At 44.6% G+C, this 15,610-nt stretch overlaps 1 protein-coding gene across 1 annotated transcript in view; it reads left to right on the top strand.

The window, feature by feature from the left end:
• Positions 1 to 360: 360 nt before the first annotated feature.
• TRIM24 (tripartite motif containing 24) overlaps positions 361 to 15,610 on the top strand; it is a 69,073-nt gene continuing 53,823 nt past the window's right edge. The window contains 1 exon segment of the mRNA XM_015417215.1: positions 361 to 820. Coding sequence (XP_015272701.1) covers positions 502 to 820 — 319 coding nt within the window. The 5' untranslated portion in view covers positions 361 to 501.

The raw sequence follows: 15,610 nt of genomic DNA, 5'->3' as shown, positions 1-15,610 counted from the left end.
AGGCGCCCGCCCCCTGCTGCCATGGCAGAGAGCCCCAGCAAGCGCGCCCAGCAGCGAGAGGCGGAGCTCGGCGCCTGCGCTCACCAGCCTCCTCCTCGCTCGCCCCAAGTCCCACCCTCCCAGGCAGCAGCGGGACCGGCTGGCTGGCTGCCTGCCTCCATGGGCAGGGAGGTGGGCTCTGGGCATTCGAGAGCGGCTGGAGCCTGGACTACACGGACGGGAGCCAGCCAGCCGCCTGCCCGCCAATCCTCTCCCAGGCCGGAGCTCAGCCCCCTCGCGCTCCTGGCCCGGCCAGCCCCTTTGCCCTGCCGGTGAGCCGCCTGGCCTGCCTTGGCCGGCCCCCTCGAGCGGCGGCGGCGGCGGCAGCGGTGACGCCAAGTGAGCGCGCAGTTGCTGCGCCTCTCCGCCCCGCCACGGCCCCGCAGTGAGCGCCGCGGCTGCCGCCCGCCCGCCCGCCTGCCTGAGAAAGCTGGGTCTGCCCCTGCCGCTCCCGTCGTCGCCATGGGTGGGGAAAACGAGGCGGAAAGCCGGCAAGGCCCCGCCGACCGGACCAACGGCGAGTCGCCGCTCAACCTGTTGGACACTTGCGGGGTGTGCGGGCAGCACATCCAGAGCCGGCAGCCCAAGCTGCTGCCCTGCCTCCACTCGCTGTGCCTGCGCTGCCTGCCCCCGCCGCACCGCTACCTCATGCTGCCCCCGCCCGCGGCGCCCTCCCCGGGCGGCGGCCCCAAAGACTTTCCCTTGCCCCCGCCGCCGCCGCTCCTCCAGCCGGCCCCGTCCTCGCCGGGCTCCGCGCCGCCCTCCCCGCTGCACTACCCGGGTAAGTCGCCGCCGCCGCCGCCACCGGGGGACTCGGAGGAGAGGACGCGCTTCACGACGCCGGGTGGGGGGTGGGGTGGGGGGGGGGTGGACCGGCCCACAGAAGGTTCGGTTCGGGCTACGCGCGCAATGCAAAAAGAGAGTCCCCGGGACTAGGGACTGACGGACAAAGAGAGAGGTAGCCTAGGAATCTCTTTGTCGTGGAACCCGCCCCCTCCCCCCCAATTCCAGGGATGGGGGCAGGGAAAGCGTAGAGGGAAAAGGCATTCTTTTGTCCCTTTGCGGTGTGCATGTCTGTGTGTATTGGGGGGGGGGGGGAATAAGACTCGAAGTAGATGTCTGGACTCGAGGTTAAGCCCACAGGCACGCTTTCCTGGGGAATGGCTTCAGGGATCGCGGTGGCGCTGGCTTGCGTGGCAGGAGCTCCTGATAGTTAGGAAACTGCTTGATCGGATGCATCAAGTGTGTGTGTGTGGGGGGGGGAAGCTATGGGGTACAGAGACCTGAATCGAGACGCAACAGGGAAAGGGAGCAGGTAGGCATAGCTCGGCTGTGAAAAAATAAATAGGGGTTTGGGTTGTGTCTAGATGTCTCTAGACTCAATTGCAAAAAGGAAGGCTTGCCATCTGTCTGCAGAGCTTGGATTAATGCTGCTACAAAAGAAACATGTTGGGACTTTAAAAGACGGAATGCTGGGATCCTCTCTATCACAAGGAAACCATGAATGACTGCAACACCCATTGTTTACACATGGCATCCTGTGTTGGAATAAATATGAGGCAGGAAGTCCCGGCTGATGCCTGGTCTGTGAGCCACAGATCCTTAATAACAGACTGTGGATCAAGCATTTGGTCTTAATTGGCTTCTGGCTCATGCTGTTATCCACAATACTGGTACTTCTTCTGACGATGCTGTGGCTGCTAAATCAGTATTCCAAAAGAAAAACTAGACCTGCAGTGTCTCTAGGCTGCGCCTGTGTTGTATTCTAAGGAGTCACTGAAACGAAGGCCAATGCATTTGGTAAGCTGCACTAAGAAACATCACACTGAGGTCCTTCCGGACAACCCTTGTCTCTACTGAGATAGTGCTCAGTTTCTGCAGAATGGTTCTCTTCCGGATTTCCCAGTTGAGTGCCACTGTTAAAAATACTGAGGTATGGGATATTTGTGGATATGCATTATTTCTTCAGGACAGCTAAGTTTGTGGCTGCTTGGTAGGGGAAAGAGATGGGAGTCCGTGTACGCCCTTTTGGAAAATGTTCTTTCAGTTTCTAGAAAATTTGAAACTGTCCTTAATTTGTTTTGTTGAATGTGTACATGTTTACTGTTCCATGGTGTATGTAACCTAAGGTAATTTTAAAAGAGAATGCTGTGGTATCATTTGTGTGAAGGCATAGTCTTGAATTCTTGTAACCAATTACTATCAAATCACAGTGAAGATACACCCTACTTTTATACTTCTGAGCCACGCTGAGTGAGTTCAAAATGGTGGACTAAAATGCATGTTTAAGTTTGTCTAAAGTTCAAGGTACTGTTTCCATGGTGACATGGATGTGGCCAGAAATATAGGGGAAGGCTTGGTGGACTTTACCAAAAAGATCATGGAAGATGTTTATGTACACAGAAACACAGTTAAACATGCCAAAAGGAGTTTAGTGACCCAGAATCGAACAGCCTTGAAGAGGAGCAAGAAACAAAGGAGTAACACACTCATCTGGTCTTGTGTAGATATTATAAGCTGTTTCAATAGATGTTATGTGTTGAGGCCCAAGTACAGAAGTGTCTGAGAATGGCAAAAATGTCCACCTTCACAGAAGTAAAGATATAGTTCAAAGATGGAGTGTATTGGTTGAGGGCCAATAGTTATTTGTATGTATGTATGTGAAACTTCTATATTTTAAGAGGATTTTCAGGTATAGATAACATTGTATGAAGCTTGAAGTTATAAAACAATTAATTAGCCAAGAACATGCACCCTTATCAGGTGGTACAGCTAGCTGTTGTTAGGAGATGATTTTCAAAACTAAATGTGGGAAGTTGAATTGACTGGAAGCTGCTTCTTAGAAGGGGCTTCTTGCTTGTAACCTGCTTCTCGCTTGTGACCTGACCTCCCTATTTACGACTGGCCCCCACTGCTGGATCTCCTGATGGCACCTGGTATTTTTGGCCACTGTGTGACAGAGTGTTGTACTGGATGGGCCATTGGCCTGATCCAACATTGGCTTCTGTTATGTTCTTATCTTTGGAGCAAAATAGTTTTAAGGACTCACGTAATAGCTCTTTTAATTATCTGTGTAACAATAATTGATGATATAATTTTTATTGATTTAGTCAAGAATGCAGTAGTTTTAATAAAATATTAAAATGGGAGCAGGGATTCTGTAATAGTATTGACTTTGTACTGTACCCATAACAAGCCTAAAACTTTTTGAGGTATACCTCTTTGCCAGGAATTAAAGGATCTGATACAGAGAAGCTAGCTAGAGTCTTAAGGTATCTTTAGTGTATGCTTATATCTGAATCAGGCGTGACCAGAGTAATCTGGAACAATGTTATGCTCCTGTATTGACAGTAGCCTTCAGGACTCCTATAACAGTCAGCAGGCCGCTTTGCCCTCACCAGTTTTCAGTTATAATGCCTTCTCCTTTTCAGACTCAGTGATTTCAGCAAGGAAGTAGACCAACCATGATGTTGGAGTAATAGGTGAAATCCAGAAACTAGCTACAAAGGCTTTGGGGGCTGAGAGGTGGCTTGTATGCACCTTTAGTCACATTGAGAACAGTGTTTCCACCTTGGTTCCAGCTAGTAATTTTGAATTGTGTTGTACGGTTTGAATTTTAGGGTAGTGGAAATTAGAAGGAGTTCCAGATATGAGCATGATTATCGATGTTCAAGGAGCTGCAGTGGCTCAAGTGGTTAAGACGCTGAACTGCAGGCTGTGGACGGTCAGTAGTTCAGCAGTTTGAGACCCGGGTGCTGCATGACGGAGTGAGCTCCCGTCCCTAGTTCCATCTCCTCCCAACCTAGCAGTTCGAAAGCAAGAAATTGCAAGTAGATAAATAGGTATCACTTCAGTGGGAAGGTAACAGCGTTCCGTGCGCCTTGGTGTTTAGTCATGCCGGCCACATGACCACGGACAGCGCTGGCTCTTCGGCTTTGAAAGGGAGATGAGCACCGCAACCCTAGAATCGGATTCGACTGGCTTTCGAGCAAGGGAACCTTTACCTTTACCTTTAACGATGTTCAAAGGTATGGATAATATAGGAAATGTCAACCTGGGGTGATTAGGTTATCTGCCTGGAATACCAGTTTGGTCTGGTTTAACAAAAGACTGGGCAGAGCTCGATGGCCCTTCCTGGCCCTGTGATTAAATTACCAGAGTGGCGTTCAAACCTATGGACAATATAGGAAATGTCAACCTGGGGTGATTAGGTTATCTGCCTGGAATACCAGTTTGGTCTGGTTTAACAAAAGACTGGGCAGAGCTCGATGGCCCTTCCTGGCCCTGTGATTAAATTACCAGAGTGGCAAGCCTGACTGACAAAGGTGAAAAGATGGTTGATAGGCCATTCAAAAGGGATCATAAATACAATGAAATAAAATGAAATCAACAAGCTTGCTGGGTGCTCTTGGGCCAGTCACACCCTCTCAGCTAATTGCGATGGCCAATTTCAAGTTCTGCCCTCCAGGAGCTTCAACTGGTCACTATCAAATGGTGGACTGGAATAATGGGAGAAAAAAGGAGGTGTTCGGCAGTTCAAATGCTGGCCAACTGACAAGAGTGGAGGGTTGTTGGATTTTGGTGGGAGAAGGGTTACGAGGCCTACTGGTTAGGCAGGGAGTCCCATACAGACTTCAGGTATTTTGAATATAAGTAAGGTTTACATGTCCTGACATGGATATCCCAGGCTAGCCCAATCTCATCAGATCTTGGAAGGTAAGTAGGGTTGACCCTGATTAGTACTTGGATGGGAGACTGCCAGGGAAGTCTAGGGTTGCTATGCAGAGGCAAGCAATAGCAAACCATCTCCCAATGTCCCTTGCCTTGAAAAGCCTATGAGGTCGCTACAAGTCAGCTGCGACTTGACAGCACTTTCCACCATCAAGGTTTGGATGCTGTTCTTATAAAAAATAGTTATGTTAAAAGCCTTTCTGTTCCGTATTGTAAGTCTGAATCAGTCAAACAAAAAAACTTCTCTGTAGTTGTTACACTTTCTCAAGCCCCAGCTCTCCAGTAACTCACTATAATACTGAGAGGGCTGGAGAAAAGGAAAACAAAGTGTTACAGTTATGGCCAGGAATACAGGGGAACAGTTGCTGGCCTTGACCAAAACACCACAGAGGATGTTTCTATTGTCCTAGCAGCCCAGCTAAATGTGCCAGATAGGGAGTCTAGAGACCCAAAGCAGAATCGCCTTGGAGAGTGGTAGGAAACAAAGCAGTAGTAACACAACAGCTGTAGTTTAGAAACTGCCCAACCCACATCAGTGGGATACTGTGTACTGAGATGCAGGTTCAGAAGCATCTGAGCATGTCAAGAATGTCCAACTTCACAGAAGTGAAGATATAGTTCAAAGAGTGAGTGTCTTGGTTGAGGGCCAATAGATCATATGTATGAGAAACTTGTCTTCTCAATTTTTAAATAGACCTTGTTATGATAAAATATAGCAAGAATGAACTCACACTTTTTTGTATATTTTAAGAAAGTATTCAAGTATAGATAATGTTATATAGCGTTAACTAGTTATCCAAGAAGATGTGTCCTTATCAAGTGGTACAACTAGCTGTTGTCAGGAGATGATTTTTAAAACCTATAAATATTAATTGACTGGGAGCATTGTTTTAGAAAAGGCTCCTTGCTTGTGATCTGCTCATGTTTGGGTAAGATATTTTAATGGACTAGTATAATTGCTTTACTTTAGTGTTATATGTAGAAGTAATGGATGGTATAATTTTCTTTTGTCATTGTTACAAATACATATAGATATGTTGTAATGAAAGGATAAAATGGAAGGAAAAGTTCTCTAATAGTATTGTGTACCATACTGTAATGGACAGAAACACAAGTTCTCTAATAGTATTACTTGTGTACCATACTGTAATGGACAGAAACATTGCCAGGAATTAAATGATCTGATATAGGAAAGCTAACTAGACACCTAGGGTTTCTTCAGTGCATGCCTATACTTGAATCGGGCCTGACCAATGTAATCCAGAACAAAAGAACCAACCAAGCCACACATACCCATATGTAAATAGTTGTATGATATTGTTAGTGCAAAGTTAGGAATATGCTTGTATTGTGCATTCATGCTTGCACACCTAATCTGTGTTTTGGATCTTTGAGCATGTATGAACAAGTGAGCCTGAATGCATATCAGAATGTGATACCTGGAAAGAAGGAAACAAGTCCTTGCTCAAGGGGAGCGGTGAAGTCCTGTTGGAGATGTAGGAAGGGGTAGAGAAGGAGGGGATCAAAAAGATTTGTGAAGCTATGAAACTGACACCTATAGAGGGAGGGAGGAGTTGAGGAGAAAACAGGCCAGTGGTGCCATGATTATGTGGGGTGGGGCCATGGCTCGGTGGCAGAGCATCTGCTTGGCATGCAGAAGGTCCCAGGTTCAATCCCTGGCATCTCCAGTTAAAAGGATCAGGTAGTAGGTGACCTACTCCCTGTGACCCTGGAGAGCTGCTGCAAGTCAAAGTAGACAATACTGATCTTCATGGACCAATGGTTTGATTCAGTATAGGGCAGCTTACAGGCCCTGTGGAAATGCATCAGATCGTACAGGACCCGGATCTCACTCAGCAGACAGTTCCAAAAGGTGGGGCAAAAAAACCCCTGGCTCTGGTTGAGGACAGCCAGATACTTTTCAGGCCAGGGATCACCAGTAAGTTGTTATCCACTGAGTGTAATGCTCTTTGGGGGGAATTAACTGCCGCAGGAAGTGGTGGCAGCTACAAACATAGACAGGTTGAAGAGGGGATTGGATAAAAATATGGAGCCGTGGTCCATCAGTGGCTATTAGTCACAAGGTATAGATGGAACACAATGTCTGGGGCAGTGATGCTCTGTATTCTTGGTGCTCGGGAAACAGCAGTGGGAGGGCTTCTGGGGTTCTGGCCCTGCTGGTGAACTTTCTGATGGCACCTGGTTTTTGGCCACTGTGTGACACTGAGTGTTGGACTGGATGGACCATTGGCCTGATCCAACATGGCTTCTCTTATGTTTTTAAATATAATCTTTCCAACTAAATTCCCGTCCCCCCAAATGCACCTTTATATCAGTCCTTCCTCAACGAGTATTACTCCATACAGCTGTTGAATTTAAACTTGATGTCTTAAGTCCTGCTACTCTTCTTCACTTTCCACAAATGGCAAACCACATGATCTCCCATTACAAGTGCATCAGTTCACCCCCTTTTACCACCTTTGCTTTATATGCTTCAACTTTGGTGCTGAGGATAAGAACCTTTTAAAACCTGTTTTTCCTTGTTTTTCTTTAACTTTCATTAACTTTCTACAGCATGTGCTGATCCTTCTATGTTTAAGCACTGCTGTCAGCATTTTTTTCCCTACGCAGAATTTCTCTTTGCACTCACATTTATGTCTTTTTACTTGTCTGCAGTTTCTTTTACATTTAAATAATTACTGCTGTCCAGACTTGATCACCTTGTGAATAACTTTGACAGTAACATTAATTCCTTCTTTAGATGTAGTATAGACTTGCTCACAAGTTACAGGAAATTTTAGGTTTTATTTGTTAACTAAACGTTAACTAAACGTTAACTAAAAAACTCTCTGAGCAAAATTCACTTCGGCACTGAAGTCTAACTGCCATTTCCATTTCCCCCCAGAATGCCATGTGGTTCTATCTTAAAGGGGCAGTAACATGTAAACAATCAAACATACAACTTGCATCAGCTATTATTCTCTGTCACCCATGTTCGGTATGCATGTATGTGTATTCCATTAAGACAGTTTCAGTGGGCAGCCATGTTGGTCTGCAGTAAAACAGCTAGACTTAAGTCTAGTGGCACCTGAGATGTACAAGATTTTCAGAGTATAAGCTTCTGATAAAAACCTTCATTAAGTATCTGAAAATCATCTTGGTCTCTAAGGTGCTACTGGACTTGAATCTAGCTCTTGTATGTGTGTGCATACATCTGTTTGTAAGGAAAAGCCATCATGCATTCACTTTACAAATGAAACCAGGGACCAGTACTTGAGGTTTCGATTGCATGTTCTGCTGTTCATGTGTTGAGTGAAACATGAGAATTACTCAATGCACATATAAAGAAAATCAGGTGTACTCTGTACATGGATTATACATGCGTTCACTATAACCTCTGCATAGGGCTTATTATGCTTTCATCTTTTGTAATTTTGCTGCTTTATGTCTTTGTGTGATACTTCCTCTCTTTGCCCATCGCTCACCCAATCATCACCTCTAACCTTTTTTTCTCTTACAGCCGTTTATAACAGTTGTAGTTTTTGAGATTGTCACTTTCAACTGTCTCCAGCAGCCTCCAGCTATCAGTTATTTCTCTTCTTCTCTCCTGACGTCATGGCCACCACCGGTGTATATTGGTGCCCGGTGGAATGCTTATTTCTTTCACACCCTGCTTAGCCTTTTTCTTTTTCCCCCCACTTCCTTGTGTCTGTTGAGATGGTTTTCACATTTGTTGTCTCATCAGCGTGGAGCTTTAAAAAATACCTTGCTCTGCTGTTTGTTCTGTATTGGTGCCCAGCCTATCACCATATGGGGCACCCATTAAAACAGGGACTTGCATGCAAATAGTCTTATAGTTGCATTGCATGTTGGACCAGAAGTGCAGTCATGAAAACAGGGCTGCATGGAATTTATACAAAGGGGCAGGAGCAGAAGGCACTTCCACTCTCACAAGGGTGTTTCTTTGCAGATTCCGCCTTCCAACTGCCACCCCCCATTTGGACTCTACTGGCTTTCAAGCAAGGGAACCTTTACCTTTACTTTAAGCAGAAGTACTTAACATCTCTAAAGAGTGAGTCACTAGTAACACTTATAGTGATTTCTTGTTCAAGTCTGGAGGAAAGACGCTGTTTCTGAATCTCTTGGTGAATCCTAATTGAGCACTCTTGAGCTGGATTCTCCCTTTGAAATTAGTTTGCAGGAGCACAAATAGGAATACAAAAAAGAACTAAACAGAATTATAAAAGAATTACTCCTGCACATTCAGGAGCAAAGCCTTTCAGGCACACTATAGGAACCTCGACCAGGTGCCTTTTATCTTCTTCCCAAAATACACAAATCTGGCAACCCATGACGCCCCATTGTCTCAGGCATAGCCACCATCACTGTGGGGGTAAATGGATACATGGACTCTGTTCTAAGCCCCTATGCCACCAATGCTCCTAGTTATGTATGTGACACCACAGACTTCCTGAGGGAAATACAATCTTTGAACAACCTTCCAAAGAATACTATTTTAGCCACCATGGGTGTGGAATCTGTATACCAACATTCCACACAGAGATGCATTACAAGCCGTAAAGAATATAATTTCTGACAGCACCACAGCAGACTTTGCCACCAAACTGTGCCACTTTGTCCTCACCCATAACCACTTTAAATTTGGTGACAACTTATACCTATAGATCAGTGGTACAGCCATGGGCACTCACATGGCCCCACAATAGGCTAACATCTTAATGGCCGACTCGGAGCAATGCTGTCTAAACTCCCACCCACTCATACCTCTCTTATACCTGTGATATATCGATGACATTTTTATTGTCTGACACATGGTAAAGAAGCCTTGGACATATTCCACCAAGCATTCAGTGACTTTCACCCCACCATTAACCTGACAATGAAACAATCTATGCAAGAAATACAGTTTTTGGACACTACTGTAAGACTACACAATGGATGCATAGACACCACCTTATACCAGAAACCTACTGACCGTCAAACATACCTACATGCCTCCAGCCACCATCTTAAACATACCTAATGATCCACTGTATATAGCCAGGCTCTCTGCTACAGCCACATCTGCTCCAGTCCCACAGACAGAGATTCTTACTTGAGGGATCTACAGCAAATCTTTTTGGAACTAAAGTATCCACCTGATGAAGTCAAGAAACAGAATAACAAAGCCAAAATGATACCCAGAGACAACCTGTTGCAAGACAGGCCCAAAAGAGACAATAACAGACCAACATTAGTGGTAACATACAGCTCTCAACTCAAAACTGCTCAATGCATCGTTAGCGACTTACAACCTCTACTGGATAATGACAGTTCTCTTTCACAAGTACTAGAGGACAAATCTTTTGTAGCACACAGACAGCCCCTCAATCTCAAACAACTCCTCACCCAAAACAATACAGCATCTAATTTGAACATGGACACTAGTACTATAGTTTACAACAAACCCAGATTACAATTTTGCTGCCACATACATCCAGACAACACAATCACTGGACCTAACAACATCAACTACACCATCCCAGGCTTATTCACCTGCTCGTCTTCTAACATTGTATTTGTCATTAAATGCCAACAATGCCCTTCACTTCTCTACATAGGGCAAGCATGTCAAACCATATGCCAAAGAATAAATGGACACAAATCTGACATCAAGAATCACAAGACTGAGAAGCCTGTAGAAGAACACTTCAGCCTTCCAGGACATTCAGTGGATGACCTCAGAGTAGCTGTTTTATTGCAAAGGAATTTCAAAAACAGACGGGAATGGGGGATTGCTGAATTACAAGTTATTGCAACACTCAAGACAATGGAACCCCCAGGGTTTAACAGATACTGGCTTCTTATCTCACTATACACGCTAAGTCATTCTGTTCTTACTTATACCCAGAAATTAAAGTTGGTTAGTCTTATAGAGGTCACTGAACTCAAACTTGGTTCTGATATCTGTTGTTAACTTCTTTATTCTCTGTATGCCAAATTGCTGCTATTTACATTTATTTATTTTATTATTTTATTTATTTATTTAATTTATATCCCGCCATCCCTGCTGAGGCAGGCTACTATATGTGTTATTCCAATCTTAGCTATATTTATCGTGCAGTTACTTATGCATCTTGACTCTAATCAGCTCTTCCTGGCAACTAACCCCCCTACCTGCATGTAATATTTAAGGAAATCTGTTTCAGTGTATGTGAAGAAGTGTGTACATGCTGAGTCTCTGTTCTCCCATTTACACAGGGTTGAGCTTGGTTTGTCCTGGGGGTACGTCTGGATTCTAGCTTCATTCTCACATATTTTTGTTAATTCTTGCATTTATGTGCTAATTTGCTGCTATGCATTGATCTTACTGGCCACCTGATCCAGCTGAAAGAATATAGATAGTCAAGTTGGTGGGTGTTCAATATAAGGTGGTATTTATGCATCCATAAGTGCATAATGGCAAATTTTGGGGAGCACTGAAAAAAACACCTCTTATACTGTAAACATAGACAACATTTGATTAATTGTTCTTGTTTACGTGGAAATAATTTTAGCAACACTTAATGTGTTATAATGTGTTTAATAATAATACATTATTAAAGAGTTCTGTGCTTTCAATGTTATAAAGTTTAGTTTGGTATGCTGATAGTCCTACATATTGTGACTCTATGAGGAGTTTCTGTCCAAATATACTTCCCTTTTTTACTAACAAAATTTATCCCAGCATAAAATGTCATAGTAAGTACAAGCTTGTAGTGACCTGAGATGATGACCTAAGGCATGTGGTTCAAACATCCTGATATTTCATGCTGGTGTTAACAAGCCTAAGGTAGCATATGCTTCCAGAAGGTATAAATTACAATGTTAAATATGTAATATTGTATATGATAACAGCAGCAAGGATTTTATGGGCAAGATTTTGGAAGCAAGATAATACCCCAAAACAAGAGGATGTAATAGAGAAGTTATTGGAAGTAATGGAAATAGACAAACTGAACTTAATGTTGCAAGGGAAAAATGAAGAACTTTTTGAAAAGCGATGGTCGGGAATGTATAATTGGTTAGAAAAGGAATAAATGACTCTAAGATGTATGTATAAAAGGAAACTAATGTTGTATTAAAAAACTAATAAATAAATTGTTTAAAAAAAAACAAGCCTAAGGTAAAGTTAGATTCAGGTGGGTAGCCATATTGGTCTAAAGCAATAGGGCAAAGTTTGAGTCCAGTGGCACCTTTAAGACCAACAAAGTTTAATTCTTTAAGTTTAAGAAGGGAGCGGTGGCGCAGGTAGTACAACACCTGCAGGTAACATCAATAGCGAACAGCCACAATGGCTGTTCAAATCCCCACCGCAGCCGGGTTGAGCCCCTGGCCCCAGTCCCAGCTCCCGCCAACCCAGCGGCTCGAAAGTAAAACAAGTAGACAAATGGGTACCTGCCCTAGGTGGCAGGGGGCACCCTCCTCCTGGTTCCGTGCCAGGAGTGCGGTTGATGGCGGCGGCGGCAGCAAGCGGAGCGACAGCGAGAGTAATGGCGGCGACGGAGCAACTAAGCGATCCAGGAAAGGCGGCGACCAGATCGAATGGAGGCGGAGCCGGGGCGACACAGCGACAAGGGAACACAGCGCGGCTGGAGCCTGATGGGACGCATAGCCGTAAGCTGCGCCCCGAAGCAGTTGCGCGCCGGAGGAGGAAAGTCATCAGAGCCTGCCCTGAGATGGTCGCCAGTCATCCGGATCGTCAGAAAAACAACGTCCGAGTCCCGTCGGAGAGAAGGAAATACGCCGCATGGGTGCTGTTAGGTAATCCCCTCCCCGTGTAATTGTGGCCCTAGCTAGGTAACCAACTACATAAAGTAGTTCATTGTAAACCGTTCTGAGACCCAGTAGGGGTCATGAGCGGTATAGAAATTGAAATATAAAAAATATATATAAAAACTTTGTTGGTCTTAAAGGTGCCACTGGATTCAGACTTTGTTTTAAGGTAAAGTTATTAGCTTGGTTAGCAACCCTGAACCTAAATCATTTTGCTGAAGCTGCATATCTGGGCCTTTGAGGTACTCTGCAGTAAACACATTTGCATTCTACACCAGGGGTGGCCAAGCTGAGGCTCGGGAGCCACATGTGGCTCTTTCACATATTGTGTGGCTCCCAGCAGGGCAGCTGGGGAAGCGAAGGAGAGGCATGGTTCCCTGATAGATCTTCTCTTCCCCAGCCAGTGTTCCCCTCCCTGGGTAGGCTTGAGGTGGGAGTGAGCCGAGAAAGATAGCAACTTTAAACGTGTTCGCAAGACCCCTCCCCATCGACCAACTTGGAGAAAGCATTTGTCTCTTTAAATCCCTTCTCCAAGCCAAGCCAGCTGGCGGGGGGGGGGGGCTTGGAGGACGCATTTAAAGTTAAAGTTGCTTTCTTTCCATCCTCCCCCCTTTCCCCCATCTATTTGCTTTCTTTCCATTTTCTCCCTCCCCCCCTTCCTCTTTCTCTCCTCCCTCCCCATCGAAAGTTAAATATGCTCTCCAAGCCCCACACCGCCATTCTGGCAGGCTGGCTTGGCTCACAGAAGGTGTTTGTCTCTTTAATATGCAAATGTGCATATTTTTCGATAAAAATGTGTGTGTGATATTTGTCTTGCAGCTCTCAAACATCTGACGTTTATTCTATGGGCTCTTACATTAAGCAAGTTTGGCCATCCCTGTTCTACACCCAGGCAGTCCAAACTCTGTGATGCTTTACATGATGTGCATTGAATGGATTTGCCTACTTTCTCTTACTTTGCATAATTCTGCTAGTTTTCTGTTTTGACTAATTATCTTGTTTGCTGGATACAGGAAGGCTAAACAAGTTGTACACGGTATTAAAGACTTGCCCCAACTATAGGAAACCCCCCTTTGCTCTGAATTTTCAGCAACTGTATCTTCAGAAGCATATCTAAACAATCATAAGTTGGCCTTTCCCTAATGTGATACCAGCGATTCTTGGGAAGTCCAGTTCTTCCCTTAATAATACATTTTTGGTACTCCTCCAGAATCCCAACACCCCACCCTGAGCTTAGTTCTGTTTTATTTATTAAAACATATATATCCCGCCTTTCCTTGTTGTTCAAAGTGACTTAAGATAATAGTTTAAAACATCTGCAGTTAAAACCAAAATAAAATTGCAAACCCCAAATCTCTCCCCCCCTTGAAGATGGCTGCCACTGAAATTTCAAAAGCCCTGGCAAACAGGCAGGCCACCAAGGAGGGGGCCTCCTCACCTCTTCAGGGAGTCCATTCCACAAAGCCAGAGCCACGATTGAAAAGGCCCCGGGCTCTGGTCAATAACAGATGGGCCTCTCTAACTGGTGGGATAGTCAAAAGATGGCAGCCTGATGACTGTTGTTGGTACACAGGGACATATGGGAGGCAGTGTTCTTCAGGATATGTGGTGTGCTGCTGCCAAGCCTCCTTTTTTGCTGGGATTTCCTTTTCCACCTTTTCCTGGTATTAAGAAGAGCTTTTTTCTTTGCCATTCATATGAGGCCCTTAAAACAATACTGTCACCATGATAAAGGTTGAAGGCCAACAAATGAGGATTCCATCTTAATCTCATTATGGTCATTGGTAAACAATGGCCTTGGTGTTTAGTCATGCCGGCCACATGACCACGGAAATGTCTTCGGACAGCGCTGGCTCTTCGGCTTTGAAACGGAGATGAGCACCGCAACCCTAGAGTCGGATTCGACTGGCTTTCGAGCAAGGGAACCTTTACCTTTTTAAACAATGGCAGCCTGAGACAGAGATCAGTTTCTCCCTTGCCTAGACCCAGACCATTAATCAGGCTCCCTTAGTAATTAACCAAGTCATTTAGACATAGAGAATCCTGGAGCACTAACAGTTCAGCCAACATTCTGAGCTAAAAGTTCTCCCTTCAGCAGCTAATTGGAACTAATTGGGATACAAACCTTTTCTTGCCCATAGACAATGCCCTAAACCTTAAACAGTTTCTCACTCACAATAAATCTTCCTTCTCTGTCTGCTTGGTGTGTTTAGGATGGTGACTGGAGGCATGCAGATATATTTAGCGATCAGTAGGTTTAAAGTATAAGGTGATTTTTTAATGCTTCCATTATGTGTTTGTATAGTGATGTCGAGAACAAATGTGTCTAGTACATTATCTAAACATATCTACATGCCTCTAGTCATCATCCTAAACACGCCAAACAATCCATTGTCTACATCCAACCTCTACACTATAGCTGTGTCTGTTTCAATCCCTCTGACAGAGATTCTTACTTGTGGGATCTACAGCAGACGTTTCTGGAATTACAGTAGCCACCTGATATAGTGAAAAACAGGTCAGCAAAGCCAGAATGATGCCAAGGGTTAACCTACTACAACAGGTATGTCCAACAGGTAGATCACGATCTACCAGTAGATCGCAGAAGGGTCAGAGGTAGATCACCAGCCCCACTTGGTCTCCTGGTTTGCTGGACAGGTGTTTGGGATTCCCTGAGACTGCCCTCACGCAATATTCACCCAACTTCAAAAAGCTGGTGAATGAAATGCAGGCACAGACGTCTCACTTAACGAGCAAGAGTGAAGTTTTAAAGATTGCGCAAGATCAGCTTGGATCAATACTTGACCTACATTTAACAAAAATAACACTGAATAAAAGTTTTTAAAAGTTATTGAGACAGTTAAAGAAAGTTATAACTCAATAAAAAATAAAAAATGTTCGCAGTTCTTTCTGGATCTTCGTCTCTCTGTTTTGTTTTTGCTTATTTTGCTTACCAGTAAATGACAGAAGGTGCATTATAAATGGGAGGGGGGCGGTGGAACCCAACTTTAGTGGGTTAAAATCT

Source organism: Gekko japonicus, unplaced genomic scaffold (genome assembly GCF_001447785.1).
Source record: "Gekko japonicus isolate JY-2015 unplaced genomic scaffold, Gekko_japonicus_V1.1 scaffold1482, whole genome shotgun sequence".
Lineage (NCBI taxonomy): Eukaryota > Metazoa > Chordata > Lepidosauria > Squamata > Gekkonidae > Gekko > Gekko japonicus.
Note: the sequence above shows the minus strand (reverse complement) of the source record. Positions and strands in the feature narration are given on the sequence as shown.